Source organism: Phalacrocorax aristotelis, chromosome 1 (genome assembly GCF_949628215.1).
Source record: "Phalacrocorax aristotelis chromosome 1, bGulAri2.1, whole genome shotgun sequence".
Lineage (NCBI taxonomy): Eukaryota > Metazoa > Chordata > Aves > Suliformes > Phalacrocoracidae > Phalacrocorax > Phalacrocorax aristotelis.
The window spans coordinates 1,789,562-1,802,250 of record NC_134276.1 but is presented as its reverse complement, the minus strand read 5'-3'; the positions used below and the strand labels follow the sequence as shown (position 1 = coordinate 1,802,250).

Sequence of the window (12,689 nt, the reverse complement as noted above, 5' to 3'; positions counted from 1 at the left end):
CTGCAAGGCAAGGCACCACAGCTCAAAAAGTTTGTCATTGAGATAAATACGGGCAAGCATGTGAGAGGAGAAGAGGGAAACAGGAGAACGTGAGGCTACCATGCTCAGCTTCTGCAGCCAACCAGCTGCAGAACTCTCTGGAACAGCCGTGGCAGCCTCTGCTGGTGGTGACACCTTTCATGGCTGATATATCACATAAGCAGGGGACACTGGAGTCCAGCATGATCTGGGTCTCAGACTTATTTCAGTGTAAGAGCTGTTCTGGATGCTGGGGTAGGGCAAGTGGCAACCACTCTGGCGGCAAAAAGCTTGAAGCAAGGCAAGACAAGGAGAAAGCGAGAAGCACCGCACCGCCCTGGCTGAAGGAAGCCATGCTCTTCAAGGGGAATCATCTCCAAAGGGTTTTGTGTTCCCTACCAAGCCGTGGGAGAGAAAGAATAAATAGTTGGCCCAGGTTTAACACACTGCGCTGCAAAACGTCACGAGAAAAGGTGTGTATGCGCCTGAGGCAGACTGGTGGAACAACCTCGATGAGCACACCGAGGCCCCCGCGCTGGAGACAGCCTCTAGCAGAGCTTAAGAGCAGCATTTCTTGTCATCTCCAAGGCCATCCCCTAATGCAGTCACGTTTGGAACGCGACAGAATCCAGCTACAAATAATCAGAAATCAAAGCTGCACATTCACAATTGCCAATGGTATTATTCTTCTCTAAGATGAAGTTATTTTATCCAGCAGCTAGTCTGAGACAATGCTAGCCTTTCCTTGCTTAACCCAAGCGAGAGTTGTTTCTACTAGCTTACTCTGGGGTCAAAAGAGATTTGTGGAACACACTGGTGACACAAGCCTTAATGGGCCAGGTCCATAAACCATCTGCCTCAAAAAAAAGTCCAGCTCCTATCAGCTTAGATGGGAACTGGACCAGGCTTTTAAATCTGGCCATGGTCCATGTCCATAACCTCAGAGATGTCAAGCTGGGTGATCACTGGGGTCAACTTAATGTGCCCAAAGGGGATTTTAACATCTTCTAAGCCAAGTGCACCAACCATACTAACCTCCCAAAGGATTGCAGAGGCTGTTGTTTGTTACGGGGCCTCCGGAATTGAACCCTCCCCTTCTCCATCTGCGAGAAAACTGAGCCCAAGAAGGAGGGGTGTCAGCACAAGAAGGTGGAACATCCTAGCGAGCATCCCCGGCAGAGCAGCGCTGGAGCTGTTCCAGGCTGAGAACTCACAGCTCTCATGACTTAAGCTGCTGCTACCAGCCACCAGGATCCCACGGGCCCGAGAGGCACATCGGGAAGGAGGCAGAGCACGGCCCCAGAGACAGAGATCAGTACGAGAGCGAGCGTGCAAAATCTGCATCTGCTGGCAGGGCCAAAAGAGGTCAGCGGTGCTGCCGGGCACGGAGCGAGGAACGGCGTTGGCAAAGGTCATCTCCAGTGAGTGGAAGGTGCTCAGCAGTTACTGCTGGAAGAGCCTGATAAACCTCTGGCTCGCGTTTTCAGCGGTGCTTCGCAGTCACCGCTCATTTTGGAGCACTGCGGTGCACTGAAGAGCCAGGCCTGTTGCACAGGGCAACAGAGACAGTTAATTCACTTGGTCTGCTGGATGCGAGGGGACGGAAGACCAGGCCAGCTCTTCCCATAGCGTGGAAGTGGAAAAGAAAGTATCCTAACATCAGGAGAGCGATGAGTTTTGCTCTGTTTAAACTGCTTTGGAAAGAACAGGAGAGAAAGGGAGAAGAGAGGATTTTTTTCTGAACTTCTAGAAGAGTTTTCTTTAATTGGCTGGGGATTCAGCCTTGAAAAGAAAATTAATTACAAAACAAAAGCACGATGAGTACCCTCCAACGTCCAATTACCGTCCAATAACCAACAACACTGTAAGCCGTCTGCTTTTCTGCTTAGTAATTTCTAACCTAGCAGGTTTTTATTGTGAGCTACAAGGAAGCGATTGGCCCCATGGCGATATCGCAGCACTGACAGCGCCGCAAACACAGTGTTCTATAGCTCCAGATTGCTGGCGCTGTGTAACCTCAGATAAGAACATTTACACATGGAAACTCTCTGTTTCCAGACGCAAGCCGGTACCTTTGTTTTGTTGGCTGGGGCTGATCTCTGCCTGCTCTTTGATCTCTCCTGAATGGTGTCGTTGCAGCTCCGGCTCCTTTCCACCTTGGCGGTTAGGTTCCTGAAAAGCAGATGTGTGAGAGACTGTGACCTCAGGAACAGGCAGCCCAACAGCCCTGGCAGCAGCTACCTGTGGGGGAGGCATCAGCCCCGGCAGCGCCCAGCTCTAGGAGACAAAGGGATCCCGGAATCTTGGATCTGCCGCAGAGCCCTGGCCTGTGTTCAAGGGCTTCGCGCTAAACACGCCGACACCTCCGCCTATGGTTTGTAACTAATTGAGGTCAGAGCTAATGGTGATGCTATGGAAACCTCTGTGCTTCTCATGTGAACAAACACTTAGTTACTCAGCAACTTCCACCGCGTCGTGCAACTGCTTTCACTGAGAAGCTGTTTGGGGCTGACGCTCTCTCTTAATATCTGCGCTGGAGAAGGATCCAGCGCTCGAGTCCATCGCGCAGGATTCTGTACCTTATTTCTGTCATTTAAATCTACAGGCAATGATTTTTCTGCTTTGTGGGATCAACATTGACTTCGTTAACGCCCAGGATCTTATAAAAGGTAGGATGTCATCAGACAGAGATACTCTACCAATCAGTCTGTTCTAAAATTCGAGAAAAAATATTACTTATTTTGGACTGGAACAACCATTTTAGTTACATTTAAAGCATCTCAGGTATGTTTAGAACAACAGTCAAAAGAACGTGCGATTTACAGCTGTAACGAACATTAGCCGAGTCTCAGCATCTTACCCTGAAAGGAAGGCAAAGGAGTAGGCGCTGGTCTTGGAAACAAAAGCCGATCGATGGGTTTGCTTGCCCTGGAATGGTTCTTCATTCTCTGAATCCGAGAGACGTTCAGGAAACTGAAGTCAATCAAGGAAGAGTTAGCTGATGTGTACGACAAAAAGAATCACTTGGAAAAGAAAGCTTTCTCTTGCAAAGAGATTAAAGATTCCAAAAGCCCCCGTAGTGATTACACCTAGAGGACGTAAACTGAGAACGCAGATACACGTGCTCGCACGGCTCTCCTTGCTGGAACTGTAACAGCTCAGGGACTGGCCCCAAAAGCATAAATAGCGCAAAAATAAGCATGCAGCTCCTGTGTGTAGCTGTCAGTCATTGAAGAAAGTTAATTTACTGGTCAAGGAAACGCGAGAAAACCCTACAAGAAAGGTACTACAGGGTGTTATTCAGTACCCACGTATCAGCCTATCAGTCTTTAAATCTTAAAAGCATTTCCTGCGGAGTCTCACAACTGAAATAAGAAACAGGCAAGACTCAGCATGAAGAATCTGTTGGAGCACAGGGTTGCACACCTACGCTGTAGACGGGTCATGGAGAAATGTTCATGGAAATGCACATATGCCTGGAGACCAACGATACACAAAGCAGAGCAGTTATCTCTGCAGATTTAACTGATGCATTTGGAAGAGCTGCACCTTCAGTCATGAGTGAAGTGGGTAAAAGTGGGGACAGAAACCTCTAGAAGAACATCTGTAGTCATAACAAACCTTGGAAGACAGTTCTCATTAACGCGGATCTTTATAATCTGTTAGCTCATAGCCTTCAAGGGCTATAACGAAGTCAGTCAACTAACCCTGGCAAGCTCCCAGTTTCAACGGGCAGGAACAGGAGATACTCAACCAGTCACGGTCTTAAAAAAACCTGGTTCTTGTTCCAGGACTGAGTCGTAGCAGCATCTCACCTACCAGTCAGCCTCTATGATGGGGAGAGGAAAGAGAAGCACAAGCTTACTTACACACTCCTGGTTCACTTTAAGCACTAAAGGTTCATCTTTCTTCTGCTGTTCTTCCATTTTTCTTTTTGCAACGTCCATGTCATCTAGAATGAACTTGTGAATGAGATCCTCAGAAGCTTTGTCTTCTTGTAGTTTTTCTTCTCTCAGCTGGAAATAATGACAAAAGGGACAGAGTATTTGAAATGTTTTAAGTCCTACACCTGGTTGCCAGCAAGTGATTTCCCAATAGTACGGCCACATCATTTAATTTTGTGTCTTCATTTCTCTACTCTAACAATAATGTGAAGATCGGTTTGTTTCTACAATGCTTTCATGTTCATGCACTCTACACAAATGCCATGGATATTTTCTTCTTTGCAAAACAGCAAAGGCACTGTTGGGTCCAGGGTTTGACAAAGACTCCTCCGCTACACCATCTTCTAAAATAAGAGAGACAAAAGCTTTTGTCTACTTGTAGATAATCATGCTACAAATAAAAATGCGCAAACCAGTAGTTTCATGCAAGCTATGCTATTTCAATTTTAGTCTTCAAATGGGCTGCAACGCAGTACACACGATTGGGCAGATGCAGAGACAGCATCACCTAAATTAAAATTGGTTAGATACAGCAATTCCCACGTTGAAGCCTAGACACTATCTGAAACCCTATTGTTTCATTGACGTGTTGGGATGGAGAAGATCCAGAGAGGTTACCTAACCCTCCGATGGCCAACTGGAGGCCCCAAACTTGAATTCAGTTTATCAGCTGAAGCACAAATGTGGATGAGAAGTGCAAGTGAGTGCCAGGATCTAGGACACAAGGTACAGAGACTCATAGGATCGTTAAGGTTGGAAAAGACCTCTCGGGTCATCAAGGCCAACCCCCAACCCCACACCCCCAGGCCTCCTAAACTATGGCCCCAAGTCCCACGGCTACACGGTGGTTGAACCCCCCCAGGGACGGTGACTCCCCCACCTCTCTGGGCAGCCTGTGCCAGGGCCTGACCGCTCTGGCAGGGAAGGCATTTTCCCTCACACCCAACCTAAACCTCCCCTGACGCAGCTTGAGGCCGTTCCCTCTCGCCCTGTCACTGGTGACTTGAGATAGAATCAGACAATCATTACGGTTGGAACGGATCCTGCCTGCTGCCCATCGAACAGCCGCTGCCTGCGCACCACGCCCGACGCATTTGCTTTTACCTCCTGGCTTCCTACTCTGCCCCGCGTAGGTAACCCTGATAGAAATCCCCTTGCTTTTTTAATACATTCCTGCAATTTCAGAATTCTTATCCAAAGGCGGCACCAAGCACTTTCAGCCTTTTTCGTATCACCTCCCCTATATTTCCTTTTGTTTTTCTTGAATCCCAATGCATTCTTAGATGTTTTCTTGCTACTTTTTACCACCCTGGCAATTCAAAAAGGCTACGGTACAACATTACTTCATCCACGTGCTGCACTACTGAATTTCACAAACCTGAAGGCTGCACAAGAACCCTACAGAACTGCCTCGGCAGACCCAAGCTACATCTTGCTGCAGTTCCCATCCTTTTTCTGCACCGCAGGCTTTTTCGCTGTGCCTTCCAGAGCGTGCCTCTTCCATTAGCTGCCAGTCCCCGTATACTCTTTTATCGTCCCAGAAGATCCCCTACCCATTCTTGAGCTTGTGGAAGTCCAGTAATAAGGAAAGTGGGTAACAAGTAGATTCCAGAGAAATGCAAACACTTTTCTTCCTTCCTTCCCTCAAAAAAACACAGTCCATCACTTAGGTGATCCCTTTTGACTAACCAAGGTCAATCTTCGGTGTCCACAAGCTCCTCCCATCCAAGCTCTCCCTGCAGAAACCTGAACCTTCCTGATAATCCCTTCCTGAACCAAGGGATTATCCCCAGCACGGTCCACGACTCCGATGGGCTTCCTGTCCCACTGCATTATTTTGCTCCCCTTTACTTAAGGAATCAAACACCCCATTTCTGCCAGGCCCTCTTTTCTGCAGACTTGCCACTCAAAACCAACAAACCCCCTTTCCTCCTCCTTTCCACCACCTTCTCCTGGCAAACAGGCTCCGCGGTATGTACGTTAGGTAGTCCCATCCAATCGTCCCTGCCCAGGACAGCATCACCCAGCTCCCACCTCACTCATCACCCGGCCATTCACCCAGCTTGGCTCTCACCCCTTCCCCAAGGGCAGCCTTACACATAGGCCATGAATAGTCTACATCTACATGTATATGTAGCAGGTCCTTCCTTCCTCCTCCACCCAACCAAGTCATCCTTGTCTGGGAAAACAAGTCTTTGACTGACAGGTCCCCATCATGCCGATGGATCACAGCTACGGCTAAGCACTAGGAAATAAAATACTTCTGTTTATTCCTCACATTTGAGTGTAGGCATCTCGATGCTGTCCTGTCTTCTCACACCACTGCAATTTGGCCAAGGCCAAGTGCAAGGTCCTGCCCCTGGGCCGGGGCCACCCCCGGTACCCACACAGGCTGGGGGATGGGGGATGGAGGGCAGCCCTGCCGAGAAGGGCTTGGGGGTGCTGGGGGTGAAAAGCTGGACACGAGCCGGCAACGTGCGCTCGCAGCCCAGACCCCCACCCGTGCCCGGGGCTGCATCCCCAGCAGCGCGGGCAGCAGGGCGAGGGAGGGGGTGCTGCCCCCCTGCCCCGCTCTGGGAGACCCCCCTGCAGCGCCGCCTCCAGCTCGGGGCTCCTCAGCACGGGACAGACACGGGGCTGTTGGAGCGGGGCCAGAGGGGGCACAGAAATGCTCCGAGGGCTGGAGCCCCTCTGCTGCGAGGCCGGGCTGGGAGAGCTGGGGTTGTTCAGCCTGGGGAAGAGAAGGCTGCGGGGAGACCTTATTGCGGCCCCCCAGGGCTTAAAGGGGGGCTGTAGGAAGGGTGGGGGTGACCTCTTTAGCAAGGCCTGCTGTGACAGGCCAAGGGGGGATGGTTTTAAACTAAAGGAGGGGAGATTCAGACTGGATCTAAAGAAGAAATACTTTACTCTGAGGGTGGTGAGACACTGGCCCAGGTTGCCCCGAGAGGTGGTCGATGCCCCATCCCTGGACACATCCCAGGTGAGGCTGGACGGGGCTCTGAGCGACCTGATCGAGTTGGGGATGTCCCTGCCCATGGCAGGGGGTTGGACTGGGTGATCTCTAAGGTCCCTTCCCACCCAAACCCTTCTGTGATTCTATGAATTTGCCCCTCGCCTCCCAGGAGAGCAGTGCCGCGGCACCTGGTGCCCTCCAGTAAAGCTCAAGGCACCCGCGGGCAGCTCGAGCACGGATCCTACAGCACTGCACGTAAAGGCAGCGGGCGACATCACAACAACTCATTATTTTCCTGAAAATATTTTGTATTTCCTTCCCTGCCGCAGGGGTGGGCGGGGGAAGCACAGACATGCCGATGACAAAGAAAGCAGAGTTCACGATGCATGACAGGAAAAGCACGCAATGATTTTCAGACTGGGAAGGACCCGAATCCTGAAGTTGAACCCTCAGACACAAGGAAGAGAGAGGCAGGAGGAGAGAAGGTAGAAAGCAGGAACGCCCCCGCCGTTTGGTTGATTGTGGGTGTTTAGCAAATGTTTCCAAAGACTGGTTTGGCTTCTCGTTTACGGTTGTTTTAAGATGTATCTTTAAATTCCTGATCTATTAATAACCTCAAGCAATAACTACAACACAGGGTCTGACTAATATAATGGCCACATGATGCGGACATGATGAATAGTCTGCCGTACGTTTCATGAACAATATTTCTGCTCTTTAAGGAGCCATTTTTAAGTATCTGAAAAACAAGTTCACATCAAGATTTATCAAAAAAGATGACTCTCTTATGCCAGCTGAAATACTACCCAGCACACGTGTCCCTTCCGTATTTCTCACACGGAAGAAAGCTATACGGAAACCTTTGCTTTTTTTCTAACTTATACAATTACACTCACTTCCCAAATCCAAAGCCACAAGCATGTGTAACCACACACAGGAATATTTAAGGATTTTAGGCCAACCCGTGGCACAGTTAATGGGAGGTGCCAGCACGAGCTCTGCTGACAGTGAACAGCAAAAAAAGCAACAACAGGATCCCGGCCCTAATTAACGGGATACAAAAAGGAATTTAGGTCCATAATTCAGGTTGCAAACAAAGGCAAACTCTGATAATATTTGTACTTGTTAAAAAAAATAATTTTAAGTAGCCTCATGCAAATTATCGCCCAGAGAATTTACTTACAAATGTGGTGATACTGTGCTGGGACTAGAAACTGAAACAAGCTGATGTGAAACATCTACCCTGGGAGAAGTATCTTATGTTACCTGAGTAGCATCTTTGAAATACAGGACGCAGGACCGACGGCTGCTATTAGCAGTACGGACACCAGAAAACGCATTTGAACCTGCCTGTAGCCCTTTCGGATATCCTGTTGGCAGGGAAAAATACTGTACAAGCAAATCACAATTTTTTTTTTCTCAAGAATTGCTCAAGAAATGAGAATTTTGGGAACGTCATTCTTGATACTAACATTCATTTCCAAAAGTTTGGTACACTCACGTTTGACATCTTCTCTTCACTCCATAAAGTGTCCGGGTTTGCTTGCTCACTCCCCGAGCCTGCTCTCTCTACCCGTGCCGCTGGAAAGCTGCATGTCAGCACATGCCTCAGGTAGGAGTTTCCCTCCTGATTGCGTGTGATTACAAGCAATAGACTGCTTGTGATAGAAAGACAGCTTAACAGGATGAGTTAGGGTTTTAGTACACAGGAACGATATCCTCCTTTGGAAAAAATATAAAATACAAGAGCACCAAGTGCGCTGTGTAAAAGAGGAAGAAAAAACACCTCACAGACAGCAACCATTTCATCTCGTTCCAAAAGCCAGTTGAGAAAATGACACTGTTGAGGTTATCCGCTTCAAATAACAATTCTTCAGGACATAATGATGGTAACTACTTTTGTTTTCAACTGCAAAAGGCTGGGAAGCAGGTCAAGAGCTAGGATTTATAAACCAACTCAGATCTGGGAGATGTAAAAGCCTTTGAACGCTCCGCTCCCTGCCCCAGGAGGAAAGCCAGCACGGGCTATCCCTGTTCCACGGGCAGGGAAGCTGAGATGAAATCTCTTGCCTCGAGACACAGAGGGAAGCCCAGTTATACACGAGGTTCGATTCCCAAACCTGAGTTCTCGCCGCCTCCTGCCTAATTCAGAAGTTCAGAGACACCAAGAAACTCTCACAAAGCGGCAAGAGCCACAGTTTTGTCCAGAATAAGGAAAAAGCGCGAGTGCACTGTCAGCTGCCATTTTGCCAGCAAAATTACATTGCCCTTTCCTCTTAGATGATGATTCAGAGAATCTCCCCCACACCCCAGCTCTTTCACACAAGGTTTATCAAAAGTGAGTTTAAGTCAGCAGGGGAAAGAAAGCTATCTCCCGTGTGCCAGTGAGAGCAAAAAGGGGAAGGCAGCAGGCCGAACAGGAACGAGACGAAACCATGCCCAAAATGCCAGAAGCACGTTGAAGTGCTTCCTTTTGACTGGTGGGGAAGTGAGAAGTGCTGGCACTGGACTGCACGTGGTATCTTTTTGCTGAAGTCAAGGGGTAGATACAAAAACCTCTTCAGCTGCGGTCTGACTACGCTTCAAACGTGCTTACTTGAGCTTTATAGCTAATATTCAAAGTAGGTAACGGAGTGATCGGCATTAACAACCGGGGACCAAGTACCCACTTCGTCCTGCACGGATGTGATCCTCCTATAAAAGTTTTATAGACCACAGGAGAGAAGGTGGTTTAATCCTTCCAGAAGATCCAGATATGCATCAGTCTGGAGGCGGCTGGAAGAACTGCAGAGCAAAGATCCTGCCTCAACGAACTCAGGCGGTTCCCGCTCCTCTGGACACCCGGGAAATTCTGGCCTTGCAGCTGGATTGAAGACATCAAGCACCAAGTCTGGCAGCATCAATAGTGAGTTAGCTCCAGTATCATCATGGAAAGTCTCCCGCTCACTGTTACCGAGAGATTTATAAAACCCTGGCAAGGTTTACAGTTAATACCTACATGACAAGCTTTATTTCTTCTTTAAGCCAAAGTGTGCTGGTTTTGGCTGAGAAGGGGTTAATTCTCCTCACTGTGGGGGTCGGCTGCCTTTCCAGCTTCCCGCGCTCTGCCGCGTGGCGTGGCGGGGGGGCTGGGAGGGGCAGGGCCATGGTGGGGGCGGCTGACCCCGACTGGCCAGTGGCAGGTTCATTCCATACCATGTGACACCATGGCCAATATATTGAGGGGGGGCAGTGGCAGCGCGGGGGCGGCGCGGCGTCGGGTCGGTGGGCCGCGGGTGGCTGCGGCGCGTGCGGTTTGTTCCGGCGGTTCGTTCCCCCTCTCCCCTCCCTTCCCCCCTCCCCCGGGGCTTTGCGCCTCTCGTTGTTCTCCTTTACATTGCATTTCTACTGTTGTTTCTTTTAATTTTAATTATTAAACTGTTCTTATCCCAACGCACGAGCGTTACCCTTCTGATTCTCTCCCCCATCTACCGGTGGGGAGCGAGCGAGCGGCTGTGTGGGGCTGAGCTGCCGCTAAACCACGACAGTCTTTTTGGCGCCCAACGTGGGGCTCAAGGGTTGGAGATAACAACAGCTGCTGGTCCCAGCACCATGTTGTCCTTTTTGCAGTTGGTGTTAAAGATCGGTGTTGGTTGTTTGAGTCTGCTGTGTTCTGCTGTGATTAGTAACATTTTGCCTACAAGATTTGTTATACAAACACTCGTTTTCAGCTTTATCTGGTATTTGGGGTTTTTGCTGAAACCGTTACTGTACTTGGGATACCACCTTGTTGAGGCGATTAGCAATTATACCTCCTCCTCTGAGAGATTTTATGTGGAGGAAATACAGAATAATACCTTTGCAACTTTGTTCTATGATGTCTGTGCCTTTGTTACAACAACGTTTTTGTATCTTGAACATCCTTGGGTGGTTAAGGTGCACTTATTGTTAGTTTTTGGGCATGTTGTTTTGGTTTTGACTAAGCAACTTAAGAATATCACCCAGAAATCTGCCCCGAGGCTTGATAGTTACGAGTGGCAGGGCATGTGGGATAGCATGGGCAAATACCTAGGGCAGTGGGCACCCCCAGTGTTTTGGAGTTTCACCCCCGAGCAAGTGCAGAATCCTAAAAAACTAGTAGAATATTTGGAGAAAGTATGTTGTTACGCTGGGAACTCCAGAGAGACACAGATAACTGCAACGTGCTGGGGTCTGGCCCATGCATACCGAGCCCTGCTCAACAGTATTCAGTGCCCCCAGGGGGAAGAGAACGTCTCTGGATTGAAATGCAAAGTGACTGGCACTGTAGGCAATCCAGCCCTGACAACAGGCACTGCAGCCACTCAAACCCCCACAACAAGTACCGGAGCTAGCTCAGAAAATAAACCCGCACCAGTATCAGTTGCCCCCATACATAAGACGAAATATTGGAAGCGGACATCAACTCGTTTAGAACGGGATGATGAAGGACCAGGGACATCGCGGGGAGAGGAGGGAGAAGTAATAAATGAAATAGAGACCACCCGATCCCTGTCCTTAAGCGAGTTGCGAGATATGCAAAAAGATTTCAGCCGTCGTTCAGGTGAGCACATTGCCACCTGGCTGCTCCGATGCTGGGATAATGGGGCCAGTAGCCTGGAACTAGAGGGAAAAGAAGCCAAACAATTGGGATCCCTTTCTGGGGAAGGGGGCGTTGACAAAGCAATTGGAAAAAAACCACAAGCCCTCAGCCTCTGGAGGCGACTCCTGCCCGGAGTGAAGGAAAGGTATCCCTTTAAAGAAGATGTTACATATCGCCCAGGAAAATGGACAACTGTGGAGAAAGGCATCCAGTATCTAAGGGAATTAGCTGTGTTTGAGGTGATTTATGGTGACCTGGACGATCAACGGTCATCCAAAGATCCAGATGAAGCCGAGCGCACACGACCCATGTGGCGGAAGTTTGTACGGAGCGCACCATCTTCGCACGCAAACTCATTGGCAGTGATGTCCTGGAAAGATGACGAGACACCAACGGTGGCAGAGGTGATAGATAGACTCCGGGATTACGACACAAATATCTCTTCCTCGCTTGTCTCTGCTGTGGAGAAACTATCCCAAGAGGTCCAGCAACTCAAAGATCTGTCCTACTCCCCACCTCGACAGGGTAGTGTCTCAGCTGTTAGGAATAAGCGTCCTTTGGCTCAAAGGAGGGGATACACACCACGGGCCACCCTATGGTTCTACCTGCGTGACCACGGAGAGGACATGATGAGGTGGGATGGCAAGCCTACTTCGACCCTACAGGCACGAGTACATGAACTGCAAGGAAGAACAGTCACTCAGGGAGGTTCTTCCAGGAAAGCTGCTGCTCCAGTGTCCAGCGAGCAAGTCCCCAGACAGAGGAGTAGAAGCGCAGATTTTATTTCTAAGTGTAATAGAGGGACTCCTGATTCACATTTACAGGAAGTGAGTTGTGACTGCCATGATCAGGACTAGAGGGGCCCTGCCTGCAGCCGGGTGGAGGAAAGGGATAACCGGGTTTACTGGACTGTGTGGATCCGATGGCCTGGCACGTCCGACCCACAGGAGTATAAAGCTTTAGTGGACACCGGCGCACAGTGCACCTTAATGCCATCAAACTATATAGGGGCAGAACCCATCAGCATTGCTGGAGTGACAGGGGGATCCCAAGAGCTAACTGTACTGGAGGCCGAAGTGAGCCTCACTGGGAATGAGTGGCAGAAGCACCCCATTGTGACTGGCCCAGAGGCTCCGTGCATCCTTGGCATAGACTACCTCAGGAGAGGGTATTT

General features: G+C 49.5%; 1 protein-coding gene across 1 annotated transcript in view; it reads right to left on the bottom strand.

The window, feature by feature from the left end:
- The window catches only part of RNF169 (ring finger protein 169), a 38,509-nt gene that overhangs the window by 6,111 nt on the left and 19,709 nt on the right, over positions 1-12,689 (bottom strand). Inside the window, exons 3-5 of the mRNA XM_075110920.1 lie at positions 3,888-4,034; positions 2,879-2,991; positions 2,091-2,190 (exon numbers count right to left, since the gene is read on the bottom strand). Of these exons, the coding sequence (XP_074967021.1) occupies positions 2,091-2,190; positions 2,879-2,991; positions 3,888-4,034 (360 nt within the window). The remainder of the gene's footprint in view (positions 1-2,090; positions 2,191-2,878; positions 2,992-3,887; positions 4,035-12,689) is intronic.